This window comes from Anopheles ziemanni, chromosome 2 (assembly GCF_943734765.1).
Source record: "Anopheles ziemanni chromosome 2, idAnoZiCoDA_A2_x.2, whole genome shotgun sequence".
NCBI classification, from domain to species: Eukaryota; Metazoa; Arthropoda; class Insecta; order Diptera; family Culicidae; genus Anopheles; species Anopheles ziemanni.
The window spans coordinates 40,270,627-40,295,604 of NC_080705.1; the positions used below are offsets into that span (position 1 = coordinate 40,270,627).

The 24,978-nt window shown below is 42.1% G+C and overlaps 1 protein-coding gene across 1 annotated transcript in view; it reads left to right on the plus strand.

The window, feature by feature from the left end:
* Window positions 1-24,978, plus strand: part of LOC131290902 (phospholipid phosphatase 1-like) — a 36,177-nt gene that overhangs the window by 5,675 nt on the left and 5,524 nt on the right. The window contains exons 2-4 of the mRNA XM_058320092.1: window positions 17,482-17,636; window positions 22,441-22,599; window positions 22,669-22,739. Coding sequence (XP_058176075.1) covers window positions 17,482-17,636; window positions 22,441-22,599; window positions 22,669-22,739 — 385 coding nt within the window. The remainder of the gene's footprint in view (window positions 1-17,481; window positions 17,637-22,440; window positions 22,600-22,668; window positions 22,740-24,978) is intronic.

A 24,978-nucleotide genomic window follows, 5' to 3' on the forward strand; every position in this document is an offset into this window, starting at 1 on the left:
AGCCGAGGCGGGTCTCCGTCTTAGGCCAACGCCAAAGCCGGAGGTGTCGGTGCTAAACGTTTTCGACGGGTTCGTCGGCGCGTTTGCATCACTTAAAGTGGTCGACACGATCGGCAGACGGTGGCCTTTCGCGGGGACACATTTTCGAGTCACCCACTTTGGGCGGATGGTTGTTCGGAAAAAACTACTTTTTTTGTTTTCAACACCACCGGCGGCCTTATCCGTTCGCACATGGGGGTGGTGTGGGGGGTGTTAGTGCGTGAAATTAGTGTAAACTTATTGGCATAACTAATTGTCATCGTATGGAACAAACGGGCGAGACGGCCAGTGGCGGACGTGACGGTTTCTCTATGTTATATCACATTTACAATTTTTTGTTTCGTCTTGTCGCCAAGTGTAGGCGGACGCAGACAAACGAGCCTATTTAGAAACGTTAAGATTATTTGGATGATAAAACGACACGCACGGACAAGTAGCTGAGTAATTTATTCATCTTTTCCTCTGTGTGAGACAGAGCTAACATCTTCAGATATGATTAAAAGATTTTAATTAAAACTCATTATTCATACGAAGATAGAACTGTTTAGTTTTCTCCTTCAGAAATAAAAAACATCATCATTTCTGATATTCATTCTTATTTGGTATATCTATATATGTATTTTGACTTTTTTTTTTTTGACTTAGTTTTGTTTCAAACATGTTGATTATTTAAGATAATTTCCTCAAAATACGTCTGTGTATCAAACACACAATGATGTATAAAAACAATATTTCTGACTTTCTAGTTTAATGCTTATATTACTATTAAAATGTTACTTACTTACAATTTTCAGTTCGTAAGGTTTTAATAAAAATAAATAAAACAAAAACAAGATAAATTAGATAGTAAACTAAAAGGTAGAAATGCAACTGTAAGAACGTTAGCAGAAAAGCTATCTATAAGATCTCTTTAAATAATTTGTAAATTGTTTTATTATTCTCAAATCTTGTATGTGTTATAGTTTAGATTGTGCCGGGAGTACATTAAGAATTTGAATTCTGTTCTTAAATGGTACGGCATTAAGTGTTTAAAGCAACGATAACGTCTCGGTACGATGCATTTACCATTTATGTGCTCCAGGTCGACAGAGGCAGAATTGTGGAAATGAAATACCACACCGTAGCAAATAGGCAGCGAGTGCACTTACCAAACAAAGCGAAATGACTAGCGATAGGTTTGTTTGTCACCGTAGGACCCTGATGGGCCTTACGTCAAAAGTTTACGTTTTCTTCAAACCAAACAAAGCAGAAGCGGAGAAGTAAAAAACCCTTACATAATGATAAACAATAGAGGCCTCTGTTGTTGGGTGAGTAGGACGGTAGACTGGAGCGATATCGGTAGCACCCTGGGGTAGGGCCCTGGCACGTTTGCGTCGCTACCAGAAGGCAGAATTTTTCCAGCCCGGCGATAAATACAGTGTGTAACTCGAGAGTCCCTTTTTCGCGTGCTCTCGTCACGATGAGAGAAGGTTCAGAAATGGACGCGGCTTGGAAGCAAACCGTAACTTTAAACATTACAAAACGGCGGCCCGACGACCGGAGATCGGCAAAACAAAAAGGAAAGGAAAAATCTCGGCGCGAACGGACATTACTAAAGATGGTCGTTAGTCGGTTGGTTTCTCCCGGAATCGATCGGACAGGAAGGGGTCGGGATCAATAAGTCGCATGAAAATCTCATTTCTGCAGATCGGCAATTTTATATCAGCTTCCTGCCCCGGAGGTCCCCAGCGTCCGCCTCGACCATTCGTTGCGGCGTCGATCGCGACAAATCGTTAATGATGCGTTTCGAATCCGTTTGTCAACCATGCCCGGAGCCCGCCCCGGTGGCGTTGGAATTGCAATCCACGCCACAGATGTAGCTCAGCCGGGACCATCACCTTCCGCTTTGCTTGCCGCTTATCGTTCCGGTTCGTGGAGGATTCAAGCGGCCTTGGCTGCTTGCCAGTGCGTCTTGTTGGCACAGGATGGCCTTAGCTTCGAGCATGTTGTCGGGCGTTCGGTTTGCCGGCGCCGAGTTTTGTACCCAAAACTGGATTGGCGCAACGCGCCCTAATGGCTAGCTGACGACGGAAATGGATGCGCCTGTCGCTAGATGGAAATTTTAATTTATGGACCAAACCCCGAAGAAGAAACGCAAAGCATTCCCGGAGCCGGGGAAGGCAACGAAAACTGCCCTCCAATCCAATCCGCTGACTCACTATCGTAGTGGGAAAAATGGAACCGTCAAGCAACACATGTTGAGTTGGTGTGTTGAAAAATCGAATCGTATGTAGGCGATTTCATGCCAAATGCAAGCCAACACGACGCCTCGCAGTTTACATAGTTTTTCCACCGTTTGTGATGGATGGAAAATCGCCTTTCCAACGGTCGTGGGCCGGTTTGCGCCGGTGATGGATATTTGTATAGAAATGTTTGTCGGGGAAAACATTTAAAAAAAACACTCGTGTTATTACTGCTCGCAGTGGCGCGAAAGGGTGACTAATACGCCATGTGCGCTGCTCAGGCCTCGGGGAATTTCTCATTTGAATGTTTGGAATTAATATTTTATGTTTTCCATTTAAATTTTTAATGCCATAATCCACCGCGACGGCCATGTTGGGTTCGCCTTTCGCCACCAGATCCCATTGTGGTGGTATAAATTATCCATCGCGAAGAACAACGGTTTGGCAAAAACCGTATTGCCGGAAACGGGTGGAAGCAACGGGGCTTGCCTAGGAAACAAAAACATGCGACACCCGGAGGGAGGGAGAGCTGTATGATTTTCCATTAGCCAATATGTCGTTAAAAACCGGATCGTAAAAAGCCATACACCATACCGCCGCCATAATCGCCGCCCTGAGCCTCGTGGTGTACTGGCTGATAAGACAAATGGGGTTGTGTCTTCCTCCGGGACTATAAAATCTCAATCGCCATAAGCACCCATTCATCCATCAACATGTGATTGGTAATACGGGCGCATGTTTGAATGAATGTTTTTCCATCCTTTTCCATTTTTTTTTTACATTTCTTTGTGGCGACATGAAATGGTGATTAGTGCTCGACCAGGGTGAAGGAATTCGTTACCCTTTCGAAAAACCTTAAATCGGCCCTTCTACTCAAATCCCAAGAGAAGGTCCCCATTATGCTGCGCGTTCGGTCTAGCCAAATGTGTATATAATTCCTGTAGACGCGCCCGGAACAACAGTGTTTGGTATTTGGTGTCTCTCCGTTAGGGTTTTACGGCCCTCGTGTCGCCATTCCCGACCGTTCGAAGGGGCTCGAAATTTCCAAAACTGTTGCAGAAGCTCATTAATGGAAATCCATTTCCAGCTGGCTAGACGACCAGTCCCGGGAGTAATGGCCTACGCGAGGAACCAACCATCTAAACAATTGTTGTCCGTGGCTTCGTAGTGTTGTTGAACCGCAAGCATTTACTGCACTCGCGACCCCAGCCCGGCTGTGGTTCCGGTCTGGAGTTGCATTCTTTGGCTGCAGTTGCTGCAAGTGTGTGCACAAACATCATCGGGGAGGGAAATAGACAAAGGATGCCTGCAAAGAAGGAGGCCGCTGACACGATGCGTCAGCAATTCATCAATCAGTGACGGAGCGTCAAATAAGGAGCCCAGCCGGGGGCTGAGACGAGGGGAACGAACGCCAAGAGAGAGTCGCAATTAACCTCCGAGAAGAAGTCAGCTGATAGGCAAAGAAAGCAGTGTGTAAGCCCCCGCCAAAGGTGGTGGTGCGGTTCGGGTGCGAGGCATTGTCTCCAAACATTCCTCGACTAACGACCGCACGACGCAAGAGATCCGCCTAAGGAGATGTCTAAGTGCATGTTCCCCGATCCCGACAAGGAATTCCGATCACACAATGCTTGTGCACACCACGACACATGAGTTCAGGGATCCCATGGGACCAGTCAGCTGCTAGCTCCGGCAACATGTTTCCCTCGGAATGTTACTCCTTTCCTATTAGAGACGCAGCAGCCGCAGTGCAGTGGCCGCGGGCTTTCTGGCTAGATCTAATTAGCTTGTTTTATAAGTATGGATCCGGTAGCAACTACATCGAGAGGTAGCAGGGCAGCGCTTCTCAAGTGAATTTTAAACAGCCTATATAACCTTGTTTAGTACACTTTAAAAAAAAGTACACCTAATCAATGGACGAAGAGAAGAAATAGTTAGAGAAGAAAAGGGAAATTGCAATTTAATATTGAAATTATTTTTGGTAATTACAATTTTGGTAAAAGAGTAATTAAAGGCCTATAGGTATATACCTAAACGTATACAATTGGTGATACATTAATTCGTTAAATTCTACCTACGAGTATTTGAACCTTAGTGCGTACCGTTAATTTCGGCTACACAATCAACCTAAGGGTGCGGTATGAGGGGGGGCCCCACACGCCGTCAAGGTGAAACCACAGCGCTCATGGGCCGATTTTAGATCTATCAGAAAATCAAAAACCCTAAAAGAAAATCAACAAATATACTAAAAAGTAGTGGTATACAGATATGAAAAATCTTCAAAAATACCAAAGTTACAGCTTGTTAAAAAGAGCGAACAAAATAAAGGCTAAAAAGCATTATAGGGGCGATTTATTTGGTTCTCAGAACAGGTCGAATAGAAAAATCTGAAATTGTTGTTTTAGATGTAGCTTCGTATTTTGAACAAATATTTAGTCGTATTCGAAATATTAAAATCGAAAATTGGGTTGTGGTCAAAATGATCGCTGTTTGGATTTTTGTGTTAATTAATAAATATTTTTAAATAATATTTTTTTAAAAAGTAATTAAAATACAATAATGTAGGTACACAATTTAAAAAAAAACAACAACTAATAGAGAATCAATTATAAAATAGAAACAAAAGACATGTTAAATCTGTATTGTGATGAAAATAAATATTTCGTTCATCATGTAGAAAATTAAGGTAAAAAATGTTGAAAAAAAGCCAATTTCTTATTTTATAGGTATATATATTTTTTTGTTTAACTGCTTTATTTTTGGAAAGGCTTCAATGTTTAAAAACTTCAGAAAGCATTTTTCTCTGTACAAATTCAATTGATTTTGGAGCATAATTAGGCTGCTATCGAGTAGAGGATACTAAGCCAAAAATATAGTACGACAATGCTGTTGAGATCTTCAATCGCGTGTGAGTACTTAAGAAGCTCTGGCCATTGGAGAATTTAAGGGAATCTCTTACAAGCGTATTGACAAATAAAGCATGTGTCCGAAGTGTTGAAAGCAAGACACGGCGAAGCACGCGCGCCACTGCCACATGCAGCGAGATGCATACATCCGTGCCCGGTTGAGCGAGTGTACTTCCACATTTTGATTGCACCGCACCAGCGTTCGCTACCGCCGGAGATAGATCCGGATCCGATGGTTCGTGGAGGTCTGGAGAGGTGCCGGGGGAAACCGATACGGAACCGGTACGGATGACACAGCCGGGGGCTGTGTGCAGCACTCCGGAAGGCAAAACAAATAGAAATGTTTGATTTATTTGTTTCCTCACTCAGATCATCCCGGCTTGGCAGATCGTCTTTTTTCTTCGTTTTCTCAACCGAAGCGGGCAACATGTGCTGGAGATATAGACGCCTGCGAGACGTATGTGTGTGTGTGTACGCACACGGAACCAAGGATAGCAACCCGTTGAATCAGACAGATTGCATCGCAGAGTTTCGTGACGGACTGTCAGCGGAATTCTTGCGTTGAATTCGTGCCGCTTAAGCGTGCAAATACTCTTGACGAAGGATTATGGTGATTCACGGAATGCGCAGGTTGTGACGATTGACACATGGAATTTGCCATCGATTATGCTACGATCTGGTGGGGGTACGCACTGCCAGACCTGTAGCCATGATCTGATGATCATGTCCACCATAAAGATGTGTTGATAGATGAAGATATGTCGATGGCTTGTGATCAGTTGCTTTGCTTGTTTCTTTCCTTCCTTGGATCTCTTACTCGCTCACTAGGGGTTATCATGAAATCGTCGTTTCGTTTTAGCGGTCGCTAAAGGCGCTCATTCGTCGCTAAGGGTGCTCATTTGTTCATTATAATGAACTTTTAGCGACTGAAATAAACAAATGAGCACCTTTAGCGACCGCTAAAACGAAACGACGATTTCATGATAACCCCTACTGTGTTTGTAGTTAAGGTGCATTTGGATAGAGTTTCCAGTAACAAGTTTTTCCCCACCAGTTGACAGATGAATCAGTTCGGTTACGATCTTTGCGTTTCTGGTCTCGAAAGGCGATCATTCGTCATGCTGACGTGTGTTCGAAGAAGAAAAGATTCCATAAAATCGGAGTATTTTATTTGCTACAAGCATGCTCAACCGATCGATTTGACGCGCATCAACCTTGTTTCAAGATTGACAACTACACCTGTCAAGATTGGTTGATATTGATCTCGAACAATGAAATTTAATATGTAAAATATTTATCTTTGATACTCATTCTGTTGGTTTGTGGCTTAGAACAGCAGTCAATGGCGCTTCGATTGGGTTTAATTACAAATTCATACGTCCGTGGACTTCTGATTTTATCGACCCTCAGCTCTATAGAGCGGAGTTGACGTAAATTTTAACAGATGACGATGTAAAACCAACGTACCTTCCGACCGTTAAAAATGTCATCATATTCTTTATCTTTCAAACTTGAACTGATCGTCACAAAGAAGGAGAAAAAATCTCCCTTCATCAACTTTTCGAGCATGTCATTAAGATTCTTGTTCCGCTCTGAAAGGCTCTTGAATTCCCCTCCTGTATCTCATAACGAACACACAAAATGACGCGTTATGACGTTGGGCACCGAAAGTAAACTGCGTATTTATTACGACGGCGAAGATCGTAGGGCAATGGCAGCTACAACGAGGCACGTAATAATTTCTTTCGCCACCTGGGAACAGACGTCTAGGAGGTCTGGAGAATGGTTTTTCAACTGTACATAAATTCCCGAGGGTCACGCGAGCATAGCCCACCTGGAATATGATCCAAACAGAGCTAAAGCTGAATCGACGAACCGAGCAGGGGCGAAAGGTGTTCCTGTTGCTTCTCCATCTTTAGGAAAGGCATCGAAACGGATAGCTTCGGTTCGTCCGTAACTCTAGAACGGTTCCGTGTTGCCTAATTCATAACCAATTCTAGTGAGTCAGTTCCATCTGCCGGTGAAGGGTTAGGTTTAACATTTCAGTTCTACCTCGTTGAACATAATGTGATGTAAACGGTTCATTCATTCATCGCTCGACAAGGAATAAATGGATCATTGTGAACTTACAACAGTGTAAGCATATAAATATTGATGGTGAACATTTTATATTGTTCCGTATTCCATTGGAAATCATAGAACATTTCAAACTATATGAACACAATTGTTTGATTTACTATTTAACACATTTCTTACATGGCAAAGAACAGCTTCTGCAAGCCTTTTCCATGTCTAAGCTTTTTCTGAAAGCGCATAGTTAGCATGCGTTAACTAAATTCCTTTACGTTAACCTTACTGGTAAGAGCTAATTAATTCTGTTTTGAGCTGTTTAGACAACCATACCATGCACAACTTTTCCATAGTTTTTTTTTTGTTATGTACAAAATGTCGATTTTCCTTGTTAGCAATTAAATGTTAATTTTTAAAGGTTTCTCATGAGATGTTGGCTACAACCGGGTTTGGGTATGCTCTGTTTTTTCCTTCACTTGTGGAATGCTGTGTGAATGAAGACATCACTGCGTACTACACTGGTGCTCTGCAATAATGAAGGGGAAATTATAGGTTGTTCATTAATTTTGTTCGTGACAAATTTTAAACGGTTTTCTTCAACTAATTAGTATCGAAGATGTCATTGTTTGAAAAAAATGTTAGCGAGCATGTCCTTGCGAAACGTAAAACATATGTCAAGATGACTGTGAATCGCGGCCGGTTCGCCACCTTCCAAACCATCATTATGATGCCACATGAGCATCATCACGCTAATGGGCTTAAATTATACCGTTCCCGCACTAATGCATGTAAATGGTTGCCCTCAAAGGTAACCGATCGGCGATGGGTTATCGATTAACAATTTCCTGATACGTATAATTTTTGCTTTATTTTTCTTTTCTGTGTCCCTCCACGTTGACATTTTCCTAGCTTCCATTCGCGATCGTCGAGGACGCGCACAATGGAGAATCAAAACTCTCACGGTAGGCTGAGAGCCGCCACGAGCATAGCTTTGCACGCCTTTCGGAAAGCGCACGCGCACACAGGATCAAAGAAGATGATTATGTGCGTCCGTTTGCCGTAATGATGGGACAGATCGTACAGCTGAACGTAAGCTGGTGGAATGGCGGAATTTCATAATTTATTTTTTAGTTTTTGCCAACACAACAAATAGCCATCCCATTATAGATGAACGGCGACCATTTGTTAAAGGCTTAGTAGAAGCAGTTTATTTTATTTCCCCTGATCCCAATGTTCATAGATTTCCAATCTGCTTGAATTGGTTAAGGCAATCAGGCGGGCATATATCAAAATTGGTTAAATTATCATAGAGCTAGAAAAAAAACTGACAAACAGGCAAAATACATGCAAAAAAAATTAAAAATGCTAATGATGAGTCGCGTATTTTGGGCAGTTTTCCTCCACAGCATATCCTACTGGTTCTTTTTATGGCTAAAAATGGGAAAAGCATGGCTTCAACACGAAAACGGACCAGAATCATATTCCCCCCGTGCGTTATTGGGTTGTGTAGAATTAATTCACCATAAAGCGTCCGTACAGCCGGTTCAGGATCAGCAAATCCCAATTCCAAGCATCCAGCGTCCGCTAGATACGGCTGTGCAAAAATTGAAACGCAGTTTTGCTTCGATTTTCACGAATGCGACAGTTAAAAATGCAAATTATCGAGCCATAAAAAGTAAGCTCATCCATGGCAACGTGTTCCATGTTTGCGGTATTCTTTTTATTTTAATAAACTGGCATTTCAAATAACACCTAAACTGGAACGGAAAATATGAATATATTTATCAACGGTTATGAATAATCTAAACTTGCAAAAACCAGATAACAATAATAAGAAGTTTAACAAATATAAGGTAAAATATGCTCAAAGCGCCAAACATGCGATCGTTCGATCTGCCATTCTTTTGATCTAAATCTTTTCCCGTGGTGAAACCATTGGAGCTAATTTAGCTAACGAAGGCGTCTATAAATTGGCTAGTCAATAAATCAAGGTGCCATAACTCATGCTTCCTTCCTTCTCAATCAAGCGGAATGGAACGGTGTTCCCGGGCATTCCTTTGTCACCGTGGCGCCGAAAAGCGCCGAAATGTTAATGAAATTATATTCCTCCACCGTCCGGCATTTGAACGTGATTTTCTTAATTAAATTCGTCCACTTTCACACACACACTCGCGGCCCACCACCCCACTTCCCACTGACTCACACTCGCGGCCCACCACCCCACTTCCCACTGCTGAAGTCAAGGTCGCCCTGAGACTCTTTAGCTGCATGGGCGTCAAAATACTTCATGGGAGAGAAAAAGCTACATACCTTAAGGTACACTTAAGGTTTAAAAATAACCGCATCACACCTGCGACCACTAACAAGGCCAGCACTTACATTCGTGAGGGCCGAGATGTGAAATATCACAGATGGCAGCGAGATTATGATTCCGGTCCCAGCTGGTATCGACATCTTTTCCGGGCATGTTTCCTCATATCCACTTTGCACAACAGAACGGGCGGCAGGGCCACTATTCCGTCAGCCGTCAGCGTCAATGGTGACACTTAAGTTGCTTTCGTTATGCATAAAAAAGCTGTGAATTGTCTTGTTTTCTGTCCGAGCGAACCAAACACTCCGTGTGTAAAGTGTTCGACGCAACACGTTATAAATTGTGTCGAATTAATTTGATAGCTTTACCCATTGCCATAAATTATCTTTAGAATCAAAGGCGCAATAATTGGCGAACATCGACGCGCTATAAACGGGTTTATTTTAATAATCAATTATCGGTCCTATCGATCGGGAAAGAACATCAAACAACAACTAGTGGAAGCCATGTAAAATGAACCAACTGGTGACATTTATATACATGATCGCATTTAGATATTTTTTTTTTTAAATCGAAAAGTTTCGCGCCACGATTTGAGTATATGTCTAGGGCCTTGATAGTTACTTGTTTGTTTCGTCTGACAAAGTGGCGTTTTGGACGGCAGGAGGTAACACTGTTTGCAATGAAAATTGTAAACAATAAGTGTGTGAAATTAAATATATGAAAATAAAAAAAATAAAAAAACAATAACAAAAAAAATAACAAACGTTCAATGTATGAGAAGGAGCAGCAAAATAAATTGAAAAATCGGTCACTTTTTCTGAAAATGGCGCAAAGAAACCGTCCAAGTTCGCACAGAAGTTTGCTTGAGAAGTTTTACCGAGTTGACTTTTAATGGAAGTTTACAATGCCGGGTTTTTTAAATCAACACTGAGCATTTTGGATACCACAGTTGTATTTGTTTGGTCATATTGTATTATATATTTTTTAGTTCAATATAAACAAAACCAAAATTATAAACCATTTTTGTATGGTTTTAACAAACTCTCTAGTTCTATTTTCATAATAAATTAAAGGTATAACAAGATTTTTTTATTCATTGTTATATGCATTTATAAATTGGTAATTACTCACAATCAAAAGTGTGATGGAACTCATTTTTTTTGTCTAGTAATCGGTAGAGATTTTATTTACAAATTCTATTGTAGCTTTTCAATTTATTTTAGGAAGTTTATTTTTTCAAAAATTCCTTAAAATGGGTAGAAACGTCCCAAAATACCATAACATTATTTATACGGAATTTATTGGCCAATGATGTGCCAATGACCTGTGTTTGAATCGTTCCACAATTCAGTCCACACGTCTAAAGGATCACTAACCTTTGATAAAATGGAAGCTAATGTAGAAAACATAAAACAAACACCGCATGATCCGCATCTCGAAGGTAATCACGAGTGAGTTGGTGTTCCACTCACGTGCCCTACCTATGAGTCAACATCAACGTGCTGCATCGAGGACGATTACTTAAATAACCTTCGCATGCATCACTCGCTCGATCGCAGGATTCCTGCTATCCGGGACGTTGAGTCAGCGGGTCTTTTTACGTGACTCCCGCCGAAAAAGTAGATTAATATCACTGAGCAGTATTTTTCCCCTACATGGGCTTCTCCCCCGGGGTGATTCAACCTCACGATCTTTGATGCAAATGATGAATACCGTATGGATGGAAAGTGTTACGCTTCGAGTAAAAAAGCAGAAACACTACACCCTACTCTGTACGTTGTGTTCTCTTCTGTTTGGTGCGTATATGGTTTATTATTTCGTGACCGATTATCGTAAATTTTGCCAAATATTAACCAGAGGCTGTAACCGCTTCTCGAGGTATGCTTCCGTTTTTTTTTTATTTCTTTGTGTCTTCAGCCCTTCAACATCAACCGAAAACAGTTTATGATGAGGATAAAAGACAGATGCAGAACCGGTCAATCTTCGTGTGTGTTCCTGCACTCCCACTGAGTGCTTCCGCTGAGCGCTGGCAGCAGACACTACCAAACGGCTTTACAAACCCATGTCGAGTGATGATAGTGGACGAACACAGGGCAGCCGAAAAACAAAACACTAAGAAAAACACAATCGAACGCGCGGCGGAGAAATGGGAACAGGAATCATCGCATAAATCAGCTGGCACTTCATTCAGCGTTATTTATCTGCGGCGAAAGGAGAAGGAATGCCACAAACAATGTCGGCCCCGCGCTGGCAAATTGATGTTCTGCCGCCTTCGGCCAGACAAACTATACCATCAGTCGTCCACCAACAGCTACGCCGTTCCGTCCGACCCGTGGAGTCTGATCTTTTCGCTCTCTTAATAAGCTTATCGGACTATTTTGTGCGCTGAACTTGTAAATGATGCGCGATAATCGTTTAGCTTAATCCCGCTCGCTATGTGTCGCGCGCGTTAACAAAAAGGCAGCCCACTTTATTTCCATTCAGACACACACACACACATGCTGACGCAGGCGTCGTCGTCGTCGGACCGGTCGAGTTTATTTCTCGTGTGTGATCGAGGAGGGGGGGTTTGAGCCGCAGCATAAATCACTCATCATAAAAGCACCATAATCTCCCACATTCTTCCGCTAGCATCTGTTTCTAATTTTGTCAGTTACCGTGCATCAAAACCCGATCGTGGGGCTTTCGGTTGGGAAATTTATTTTCATTCCGGTTTTCTCCTTCCAAAAGCGTGAGCCTCGCGGAAAAGGGTTATGTAAACCAAAAACAATCCGATCCAAATAAGCCTCAGCTGAATGGCAGGATTAGCAAGCATCAGATTCTCGGGTATCGGAGAATTTATTTTAAATTTATTGAAAAGATTTCAAGCGATATGGCTTAACCCTTTTTTCAACGCTTAAAACGCCGTTTGCGAATTTTATTTCTGCCCTTGGCAAAACGAGAACCATAAGGATATGTGTGTAGGCAACCTTCGACCCCTTCGGGCTGCATACATCGGCACAACAACAAAAGCGGGAAAAGCCCTAGAATGCAGCGAAGCGGCTTCACCCGGTATGGCCCCGGTGTTACATAAAGGAAAACTGGCAACAACACGAAAGGCGCACAATAACCGGTCATCATTGCCGTCGTCTTGAGTTGGGAGAATTACCTTCGCGCAGAGTTTTGCAACAATGGCGTATGATTACAAAACATCCACTTCGTTAGGATATTTTCTCGAGCCAACCGACACAACGGCAGGAGCAAGTATTGTAATCGAACGGAAGGAAAAGGTTAAACAACTTCCTTAAGGATAGTTTTAACTTCCCGATATATAGTTAGTTCTTTCTAAAAAAAAGTCTCCGCTTAATTCAAACCATATTTTTCGCTCTTCCCCAATTCATTGTCGTTGAGTGTCGTGTTTCAAGTTTTCATCAAAACCATTCAATAGCTCCGAAGGTCAGGTTTTAAGCATCGCCATAAATTCTAATTTCAATCTGCGGTGGTGGTTTTCGCGCAGAGCGATCTCCGTTTAATCATGCCAATGAAAAGCTCGAAGACAGATTGATGATGTTTCTTTATATTTATCCCGCGGGTGACCCGACTGCTGCTTTGCCCGGTGTGCGGAGGAGTTGGTGTTGCTGCAGACGCCTCTACCAGGCTGACCATAAATGTCGGTCGTAATAATGCTCTCGGGCAATCATGCCGCTCGTTTTGCTGCTCATCTGTGTGTGCCATTTTGCATGCAGATTTCTTGTTTTTTTTCCTTCTCTCCAATCGTCTTCAGTTCGAACATGGAATGATTAATTAAAAAAAAAAACGAATATGCCCAGTTTGATTTGATTTCGGACGTCAACGAATCAGTATCAGCAGCAGTAAACGATCATTATTTGCCTGTCGATCACCCATCGATGTACATTAAAGATGAAAAATATGTGTATAGTGATAATTGATACGGGCTGTTGTTGATGGAACGAACAAATTTTAATCAAACCGGACTAGGAAAGCCACCGTTGGGAACAAAATTAAAATAAAATTACATTACGGCCGATTACGGGAGAACAACCTTAAAAGGCAACGAAGAAATGCTCTCTAGGTGGATCGGTCAGTCAGTTTTCCTCGCTTCAGGGAAAGTTGGTCAGCGCATAGACCACCATCGTGACCACGGTTCCGCGCTGTTCCCTGGCTTTCCAGAACCGTGCGCTCGATGACAACCGCTTCCTCCTTTGCCAGCGTTACGAAACGGGTGAGATAATGCCGAGCTAGCGTAACTCATTTTCAATGTCACGCGGTTATGCTACGAGCGAAGAGGAGGGGGGTGGGGGGGGGGGGTAGGGGGGTTGCCGGACCCCAACGAATGCTTAGAATGAGCATTACACCCGTGTGAAAAACGGTTCAACGTTAGCGGTTTTCCCGCTTGTTCCACGCCCAGCTGTGTTGGTCGCTTGACCGGTGGTCCTTACGTCGCTCGGCTTCAGCTGCTCTTCATGGGAAGAGAAAAACAAAAACCGGTCCAGTTCGTCGTGAGGTGGAAAGGGCCCGGGAGTCAGGTGAGAATGAAAAGCGAAGGGAAATTACCGAGGTGCATAATTATTATTTCGCACGGCTGCAACGAACGGTGTAATGTCGGGGGTTAACCCTGACCATGGGGAAGTGTGTTTGCAGCACTTAGTCTGCTCTTCCATCCGCCAAATGTATCATTTCTGACGTAATGAGTCTTTAGCTGTGGACCCTTCCCAGGAGGCGGGGGCTTACTTACGGGGCTCCGACTCAGCACGATGCTGATGTTTCGTCATGCATTGCGAGAGCATGCGTTCTATTATTAGTACTACATGCGAGCATGCCAGTTCCGAGGAAACAAAAAACGGTACATTTTTTTTTTTAACCATAAACCATAATCCAATGCCCATAAATCTTCATTACCGGAACTCATGAAGACAGCGATGCGGTGCGCTATCAGTAGGATTTGTACACACGGACAAGCAAAATCCCACACTCACACACGTGCGTACAATCGTCGGGAAAACAACACGAGCTCTTTATCAGTGATTGAAAAGCGAAGAAAAAACGATTTAGTATTTCAGTCCCCCAAACGGGTTCCTTATCGTCTCTACCACCATACATTACAAGATTCGCCTTCGTGTGTGACAAATTTGGGTGACGGTTTTAATCTCGATTTGATGCTAGTACTCCTCTCGGAGGGAGGTTCTTCAAGCGGTGGTCCGACGGTTTCGACACAAATCGGAACTCACGGCCATATATTGTCCATCGATCGGAAACTTCGCGTCCACTTTTCCACCTTCCCTTGTCATTGACTGGGCGCAGTTTAAATCGGCCAAATTACTCGTGTTTTACACACACTAGCGATAATGGTTGTGGCACATCCTTACGGTTGACCTCCAATTTGTTCGGGTTTGGATTTGGCAGAGAAGAGTGCTCATTATTTTTCCCATTGGCGAGGGTTTTTCGCCGGTCCAGCGATAAGGGGCGATGTTAGCCGTTAACGAGCCTGTTAGCGCGGATACCACGACGACACCTCCTCAGCACAGTCTTACTCATTACTGATTGCCCATGTGTAAGGGGGGAGAGGGGTACTTTAGCGTCAGCCGTTTGTGGTTAATTAATTTTTAAAATGGGCCGCAAAATTCGGACCTGCCATAAACAGGTACCATGGTGTTCGGTTTTAAAAATATGGCCAAAAATCAAACTCGATGGTGTCCTCGAAAACCGCCGCAAAGCAATTTCAACCATATAAAGAAGGTGCCAGGATGGAGAAAACTCTCGGTCGGCAAGTGGGGGGGCCCGACTTGGCCCATCGCTGGCTGTCGATTTTATTGCCTTCGGGTTTTTGGGACGGTACGTTTGGGAGGGTGTTGCGCTAACACTTCCCACCAGGCGCCCACATCGTAACGCCGATTAAAGGAAGGCAAATTAACGCCCTTTGCATAGTAAATGGTACTTGAAACGTTTACTGCTTTTCCTGTGTTTGCCGACGGTCTCTAATTGAACGGCATCGACGCTGCCATCGACGTTCTGTGATGGTTAGCAGTCAATTGTCGTGTAAGTCGTATTTGTTTAATGCGATGTGCTTAGACACGAATTAATGGGAATAAATTGACCATATCAAGCATTAGAACAATCTTTATTCACGTCAGGTTGAGGGAAATACACTATTTTTAATGACTGGAAATCACTTTTATTGCTTATCCTTACTAAACAGAGGCGGCATAGGAAACAACATTATGAGCAGTTCTAAAACACAAGACCGATTTTTTAAAAGGACTTTGTTCCCTTTTCATGTGATCAAATGGGTCGTTGAAAGTAAGGGAATTTAAAAACTGATTTATTGCTATATACTTTGCACCTTGGAACAACAACATGCCCTTATTAACTACCAATAGTGATCAATTCACGTTTATGTAACATTTCTTCTATTTTATTCTTTACTTGTGTAAGTCATGCATTGATTTTTCTCTTTCTTTGACATAATGACGATCTTCTGTCATAGGCTTATCAAACTTTGTCCTTTTGGCCGAGTTTCGCTGGGATTTGAATCCACGCCGACGATTATAGGTTGATTTTCCAAACAACTTTGAATATCTTCGATTTGATAAATGATGGACTAGTTCACATATCTTGAGTTAAAACTTACTAAATTACTTCAGTTCCAAAAAGGTTCAGATTTCATGTTTTTTTTTGACAGTTTTTTTATGGATTGCAATCCTTTCACAAAAATCCGCTTCACAAAAATAAAAGTTTTTAATGGCGGAGATGCAAAAATTGGAACTATGAAAAACCAATAAGACTAATTTCCGTTTATAAACCAAGGGATTTTTTTTTGGAAAATAATACTAGTTAAGAAGATTGCATTTTATTCACGTAAAAATTCAGTATTTTATCAGTTGGATCGAATCTAGAGTCGGGCATCCCCCAGTAGTACCGCACGGCTGATCCCCGATCCAAAATATACCGTCTTTCGGTTACAGTAACTCTCTGCGAAGAGAAGACTAGTTGGGGGTGTTGTGCCGCATGAAAAAAAAACACACGGACACGTGTGTGTGAGTGAGTGTGAGTTGAACTATTGAAAGATATGTTAAATGTTTTATTTTCAAAAGCATCTTTTTACATTGCATTAATAAACAGAACTAGTTTGCTCCTCAAAATGATACATTGCTAAGTATAACGATCATACGATCACTAAATTACTCGGCTTAAAGAGCAACATCTTTCTTTCTGACCTATTCTTCTGCGAAAACAATCGACTGAATCCACCTTACTCTTTCTCCAACATGTGACCTCCAGAGGCATGGCCAGTTGAGAATCACTCGGTACGCCTCCACAACTGCTTGGGAAGTTGATAAATCATGCAATGAAAGATCGATTCAACACGTCTCGGACGGAACTTAAATTTCCCGCATGCTCGTTATCGCACTCTCGAGCGCCACGATAGCTTGAACAACTTAACTTCCCATAAACATAAATCGTGCCCTAGACCGCAACTACCGATCGGTGGCCAGCACGCACTGTCGACAAGTGTTCCCGTCCGCGCAACACATGAACGATGATGAGAACTAGTAGAGTTTGGCAGTCGGGGTCCCAAACCACTCGGAGGATCGCACTACTTCAAAACACAACGGGTGCGGCCCAACACACCATTATGGCCACTTGCACAATAAATTTAAATAAATATTCAACAACAGCTTCGGCTCCGAGGCGCTGACTGGAAACCACCATTAATGCTGCAGCTCACCCGAAGTTTGGCGCTCAAGAAAGTCACGACCCCATACGAGTGGTTGAGGCCCATGTGTTCGGAAGCTGTATTTCTTACAAATCCATCTACGTGTTGTTAAATGGCTCGTTTTGTTTTTTCTTCCCGATGACCTCATGACATGCATGTTCGATGAAAACCAACCACAAACACATCATAAGTTTGTTTTTCTTTTGTCTTTATTTACAGTCGCCTCCTTTCTGATACTGACTGAGCTGGGTCTGCTGCCGCAAGTGGTCAAACGTGGCTACTACTGCAACGACAAATCGATACAGCACGAGTACAACGGTGACACGATATCGACCGTCACCATTCTGCTCAGTGGCCTTGTGCCCGTCGTGCTGGTAAGTACCCCGCTAAGATTATTCTATTTGCGGAGGTAAAGATAAGTGGAAGGTGATGAAGCGTACTAATTTACGGAAGGCAATGAAATGGCTTCGGCGATGGTTTTAATCTGTGCTTATCACGCTTTAACCTTTTTGTTCGGACGCCACAGTTGAAAAATAGCATCACTTATGTGGCTTCTTTATAATTGCAAAATACTAAACACACCTTTGATTAATAAAAGACAAAGAACACGATTAAAGTAGTCGTACTCCAAGAAGATCATCTGAACTGCTACGTAGAACTGTTTAATATGTAAATCTTTCTTTTACCGTAGAAACGATGTTTTGTCATCACTTGCCAACTGCGAAGGCAAATTCCTAGAGTTTGTAAATATGCTCTTGGCACTGTGAGACAAGTGTGGATGCAAGTTCGAAGGACAACCTGATTACTTCTTCTGATGTAAATGATTGAAAAAAATCTTAGGACTCCATGGTCGAACTTACCTGCAAAGATTGCTTTCAATTAGTATTGTGCCTTATTAATCTTTTGGCGAGATTAATTCATTTGAATCTTTCACGTAAGATTCATTCATATTAGTGTTGTGCTTAATGAATCTTTTCGCGAGATTCATTAATATGAATCTTTCACCTAAGATTCATTCATATGGATTCATGAATCTTTGCGGATTCGAATCTTCAAAGCTTAATGAATCTTTCGAAACCTTAATGAATCTTCATGAATCTTTCATGGATCTGTAACGAATCTCCTCGATTCTTTCATAGGCGTGGATAATGCGACCAAAAAAAAGGGGGTCTCTCAACTCATTTTTGGCTGGTGACTTTTAATCAATTGGTGTGTCTTCAGGATTCATGAATCTCTCGACGAAAAATTCATGAATCCCTTACAAGGCAGAGATTCATTAAGATTCATGAATCTGAATCAGATTTACACAACTCTAATTCATATACATTCATGATTCTTTTGGGTTTCGAATCTTAAAACGTTAATGAATCTTTCGAAACCTTAATGAATCTTTCATGGATCTGTAACGAATGAAAGATTCTTTCATTGGCGTGGATCATGCGCCAAATACAAAAAGGGTCCTTCTATTTATTTTTTGTTCATCACTTTTCATCAGTTGATCAAGCCTTGAGTTGAATCTCTCATTTAAAAAATCATGAATTTCTAAAAGGCAAAGAATCATTCAGATACATGAATCTTTATCAGAATTACACAACCCTACTTTCAATTGTAATGTAATAGTTCCAATTTGTCGAGTATGCGGATGTGAAACTAAATATCTAATTGAGTTCACAAAGAATATTATCTCATAGTAAGACAATTATATTTATGTTCAATTCTTCTTCTTCTTCTTGGCGCAATGACATTGTTGGTCATACCTGACCCGTTAAGGGCTTACGAGACTTTTTACGCTAAGTGTACGTGGATAGTCAGTCCTCTCGTACAGGGGAGGGACCGATCTCGGTTGGGATTCGAACCCACGCCGTCGAGGTGGTGAGCCCCGGCGCTCATGGGCCGATTTTCTAACCTTCTAATGTTCAATACATCTAGCTCATTTAAAAAATAACAAAAACGGGGTAATGGAATTTTATACTTTTTCTTAAACGTTATTTATTATTAGGAAACGTAATTGGATATTGAAATAACAGGTTATTTTTTCAGAAACCCTTTTTTTAATTAACCTACTACTAGTTGGAAGGAACTAAAAGGAACTCTAGAAGAGAAAAAAAAGAAGGAGAAATTTTCTCCTTAGAAAGGAGAAATTTTCTTAAAAATTGGTTGAATCCTTTGCAACTTCTCAACCCTACAGCTATTTAATCTAAGGTCTGTACGTTCTACATTCCTCACCTAAATAACACGTTTCACAATGCGGTGTGATTTTCAACATCCGTTTTGTATTTATTTGCACTTTTATTGTGATCGCATATCGTTATTTGAATTCTGTCATCATTTTTTTCATCCTTCGTTTTCTATTGAACTGGTCCATGGTTCGGGCTAGTCTAGCGATGTTATTCGCAAGAAAGATGTATTTTAAACATTGTGATATTGAAATGTCACCCGTTGAACCAATCTCGTCAACTCAAATGCAAAGCAAGTCCACCGATTTGTACTACACCAATTAAAAACCTGTAGAGTTAGGTCGAAACTAAACGGAGGCGCTTCGCTCCGAACCCGTCCCTATTTACATACAAGCTCAACCGATTCGTTCCACCGTCGGCGGCAACTGGTGGGCTCTTCCTCTAAAGGCGGTGGGAGTTTAAAGGCGTTTTGTACCCAGCGGAGAAAAGTGTACCAATATCGAACAACAAGCAACAACCCAACCTACAGAAGGCACCCCACGGAGAGTGTGGTCGGCGTCTCGGGCAGAAGAGATGCAAATACAAACAGCTTCTCAATGATCCCCAATGATCGTCCCTCACCGGTTGGCTCCCCCGGATCCATACAGGGCGGGTTTTCTTTCCTTTTCGTGTAAATAAACGGCAGCAAAACAGAACCGGACACATGTTCAGCCGGGGGTTGGTGGAAGCGGGCGGACGCTGCTGCTGTTAAAACATCTTGCCCCACACCAGGCCGGCGCACAGAAGTCCTGTGGCAAGCTCACCTGGCACAACATGACGGTCGTCATGTAGATATTTATTTATGTACGGCGCAGCATATTAGCATAAACGCGCGAGCTTTGTGCCGAAAATAAAAAAAATAGGTGGGCAGCTCTAGGTGAGCTACGCTATCGTCAAAACAAGTTTTTAATAGGGAAATTTAAGATACCCGCTAGCCAATAAATCAACCTTGATTTGTATTCTACCCTACGGGATGTTTCTTTTTTGACAATCTGCTTTGCGGTCTCCCTCTGCTGCCGACCGAACGCGATCTGCTTTTCGATTACGCTCGATTGGTCGCCGACTCACACGCACAAATCGTCGCCCAAAGCAGCCGATATATGGTCCATCGAAAAATTAGGCTTCGAGATCGAGCCGTCAAGATAGGTTGGGTAATAAAACTTTACCAGCACTATTTTATCCGAACTCTGGCGGCGTGCGAGGATTTTCGTCGCCCGGAGGTGAAGATTAACATAGTTATCCGGTGGTTCCGCGGGTTGGGTCGATCGGTCGGTAATAAGATCATTAAAATTCAAACCGGTCAATTCCTGGGGACCCTTCTGACGCCTCCGGCATGCCTAATGCCCGACGCCTTCGCGAGCCCGAGCGAACGCTTATGATAAGCCGGAGCCCCGGATTGCTGATGGATTAATTAATTACCGCTCAAACGCAATGCGAGCACCGTTTTCGGCATGGGGGCCCGGTCGATTATCGCCTTTGTCGAACGACTTCGGATGGCAGTAAAATCGGTGCCCTTTTCGGAGAAGGCAGGGAATCGTCGCGGTTCGACGCTGGCGATTGATGTGATCGAACGCACCGTTCTGGGGTGGTGGAAGTAAATCAAACTTAATGTTTATGGTCCCGTATTAGATAACATTTTCTCACCTCCATATCGAACGCCTAGCTAGCCGATGGCTCACATTTGGCTGGAGGTGGAGATCGTGAAGAAATACCGATCAGGCTCGACCCGGAGATCAATGAATAGATTAATCGGAGAGAATGAATTGGGAAAAGACGAAACGACTTTCCTGTTTCACGTGGGTCGAACGAGAAACATTCATATTTATCATATTAAATTTAGTGCTGATTGTGACCATGTTTTTGGAAATTGGTTTTAGATTACACACAAGATTTAACCAACCAAATATCGTATGTCACTTATTTGTCGAAGCTGAATAAGATAATCTAATCACACAAGAAATTATCAAAACGTTAGAGGTTTAATAAAAAACGATTAGATTGCACAAAACAAAAACTTAAACCAAGTTTTGCTGCTACCTTCAACTGAACCATAGAAATAAAGTTTATTCGCTTAGATTAAATAACAATCAAAATTTGAAAAATTTGCTGTTATAACTAGCGTGGAATAGGAAAACGGATTAGGTTTTGGGTTTTTTTTTCGTAGGTTTAATCAAGCCACTAACGCCACCGAAAATACTACCTGCTGGTCGTCTCGTGAATGTTATAGAGAAATTAAACTTCTCCTTGTTTTCTGAGAATCTGATAACGAAATAAACATTGTTGATTGAAAATAAATCGAACATTTTTCATTCATAACTGACCACATTTCTAATACCATGCGCAGTAGAAAAAGAGACTTGAAATAGTCAACTGTTGAGAATGTCCAGTTTTCCTTGTTGTCTCCGCAAGCACGCTATACTTAATCTATCGTCTGGCGACGCTGTGGAATGTCTCGCCCTGTCTTGTGATAACATCTGATAAAGTGGAACTTTTTATGTGCCCCGCAAAGTAGTTACCACTCGAATAGGGCGACGTGTTGATAAGAGCATGCCAATGTACTCCGCATGGTCGTGCCCTCGAACGGGCGTTGTGTAGGAAATTCGCATGAACTTTAGATAAATTAGAGCTTTTGCCGAGCTTGATTGTAACACCAAGCTCAGAAACCGTCATCTTGCAAACTCCTTCTATCTATTCTACAAAAATCCCCATTTATTATGGCGTTGGCTGCACTTTCCTCCCTCCAAGGCACGGTGATACCAAGGGCGTAGAAAACTAAGTCTGACACTCCTCGGTATCGCTTCTAAAGTGGCTATTAATCAGTCATCATAGGAGTCGTTCATACGCGCTTGGAGTATTAGAAGAGCCAGTTTACCGCGGTGCGTCGGTGTTATCAGTGATGTATTTCTCATACGATTGCTCTCTTTCTTTCTCTTTTCCTTCTTTCACCCGATTCTGCCCGTAGATATGGATGACGGAGGCACTCCTCTACACGCCGTCGATCAACTGCAGCAAAACCGAATCCGAGACCCGGTGCCGTGGGTCCTGGCGCGAGACGTGGTACTGGTCGAAAAGCTACGGCCGAGGCCTTATCACCCTTCTAGTCATCATCGGTACCATTAAGGTATGTCTTCCCACACCAGGGGCTTGCATTCATCATCTGCTTAACATCTCGCCGTTTGGTCTTCCGTAGATTTTTCTCGGCGAACTGCGGCCACACTTCATCAACACATGCATACCGGACGTGAAGTGCACCGGGGACGAGTAAGTACGAAGCGGTTAAATTCACGGTGGCTCATGTTCTGAGTTACCGACAAACAGGCAACAAACCTGCGCATGTTAAACATTTGTGGACAACATTCAAAGTCAACCCGTCGCCGGCCACATTTGTGCCGGATTGTTTTGTTTGGCGAAGAACGAGCCGGTCCATGTTTGCCGACTGGCGTGTTCGAGTTGGCTTGTTGTTCCGCCGGAAGGTTTGTGTGCTTTGAGAGCGTCATCTCTTATTCAATGTAATCCTTGGATCCATGCCAGGTCGGTGGATTTCACCGATCTTGGAATGGTGTCACCTAGAAAGACGGCCGGCATCTGGAAACAGCCGGATGAAACTGTACCAAAGAAAATTGACCTACCCTCGATAGTGACACATGGGACGATGTACTATTTAATAGGTTATGCAAACCACTTCAACGTTTGTACGGCAGCCTAAGCCTGGTAGGGTAGAAGTGTTGTTAATTACCAAATATTAGGTTATCAAACATAGTTCTTAATCCAGTTTGTCGATCCCTGTCGAACGATTGTTGTCAATCGTATAAACCAGTGATGTCAAACTCAGTTGGCCACGTGGGCCGCATCTCCTCCCAAAGTAGGTTTGCGGGCCAAAACATAATTTCTTTTCGGCTTCATGAAAATAGGTTCTTATCAGTGTGCTTTTAATTTATTATGATTTACACTTTTACATTTTAAGTTTATTAACTTGGTGTATTTATTCATGAATTTGCTATGAATTATATCCAACATTTTTATTATAATGCCGTCATACGGCACTGGATACGGCAGTGGACAAGAGCAAGGATTTTACACATATTTTTAGAGGCAAGCAAATAAATAGTGTTTATGGGAACCAAAGCTGACCAACTACAAGAGCATTCTAAATTAAATTAAAGTTGTTAAGCAATCAGTTGCAGTGATTATGTTCTTTGACTTATCTCAACTGTCTACCAAAAAGCACAATACTGTTAAATTGCAAAATATATTTAAATAAACTTGATATGATTTTGTTAGAATTTGGAAAACGATTGCATGTCTTCAATGCGCTTGCGACGGAGTTCTTGTTGATCGCTGTTTCCAATGAATGAAAATGCTTTCTAAAACCAATCTTGAATTGGTAGCAATAAGCTTACGTACGCAAAAAAAAACTTAGTCCTTATTATTCCAATTTATTTAAATTAGCCGCAAAGTTTTTATCAACTTTCGAGCATCAGCTTTTTTCCTGAGCAATTAGAAATTGAATAATTATAAAAATTTAAAAAAAATTATAAATGAATTAAAACTAAGATTACGGATAACTAACGATAAATATGATCGTAATACTAATATAGTTGTATCGAACTCAGATCGAATATTGAAAACGCGAACTTTGATTTGGTATCACTTGTGCGTCACGTGTTTAAAAACGTGGTCTTTATGCTCCGTTACAACAGTGGGATAAAAGAAACACTGTCTTTTGCGCGCTAGAACACATTAATTAATTAAATATATCTGTTCTGTTCGGGTTCCTGCAATTCGTTTCAGGTAATTGTCTTGGCATATTTTCTTGGTCTCTGCAATCCAAGTGTTTGAAACGTTGCTGATTGTCTCCGTTCACGTCATTGCTTCGTTTATAATACTGCTATACTGTAATTTCATTGAAGAATACTGTCGCAGATAATCTGCTTGTCTGGAGAAATCTGTGTAAAACCCTTGCTCATGTCCACCGCCATCTGTCAGCGTGATGTGAATCAATGATGAGTATGACTTTCTTATTCAATTCTATTCAAACGAAAGCCAATACTAAAGATTTAAAACTTTCCAGGAATACTTTCAAAGGGCTCGCGGAGGCCGCATGTTTGACACCTCTATCGTAGAGCAAAAATTCCTTCATTGACTTTTTATGGCAAACTGCAACGTGAGTGAGAAAATAGAATCAAAACTCAAGTAATTTATTGAGAATTCCGCAAAGGGTTCATCAAACAAAAATTGGTACTTTATTCTTAATTTAATTCCTCACTGATACTACTATGCAACTGTGGCCAGATGTTTCAGATGTTTCAGTTCGTCCTAAATGCAATTAGAAACCAAAGCAACCTTCTTCACAAATAGAGGGCCAAATGCATTAGAGTGCATCTTCCGACATTAATAGCATTTTCACTCATCATCGGTAGACGGTACTGTCATTGTCAAACGAACCATAACTTCTCGCCGGGCTCTGTTTTCCCGACCATTTCGCAACAGTGGTGGCTCA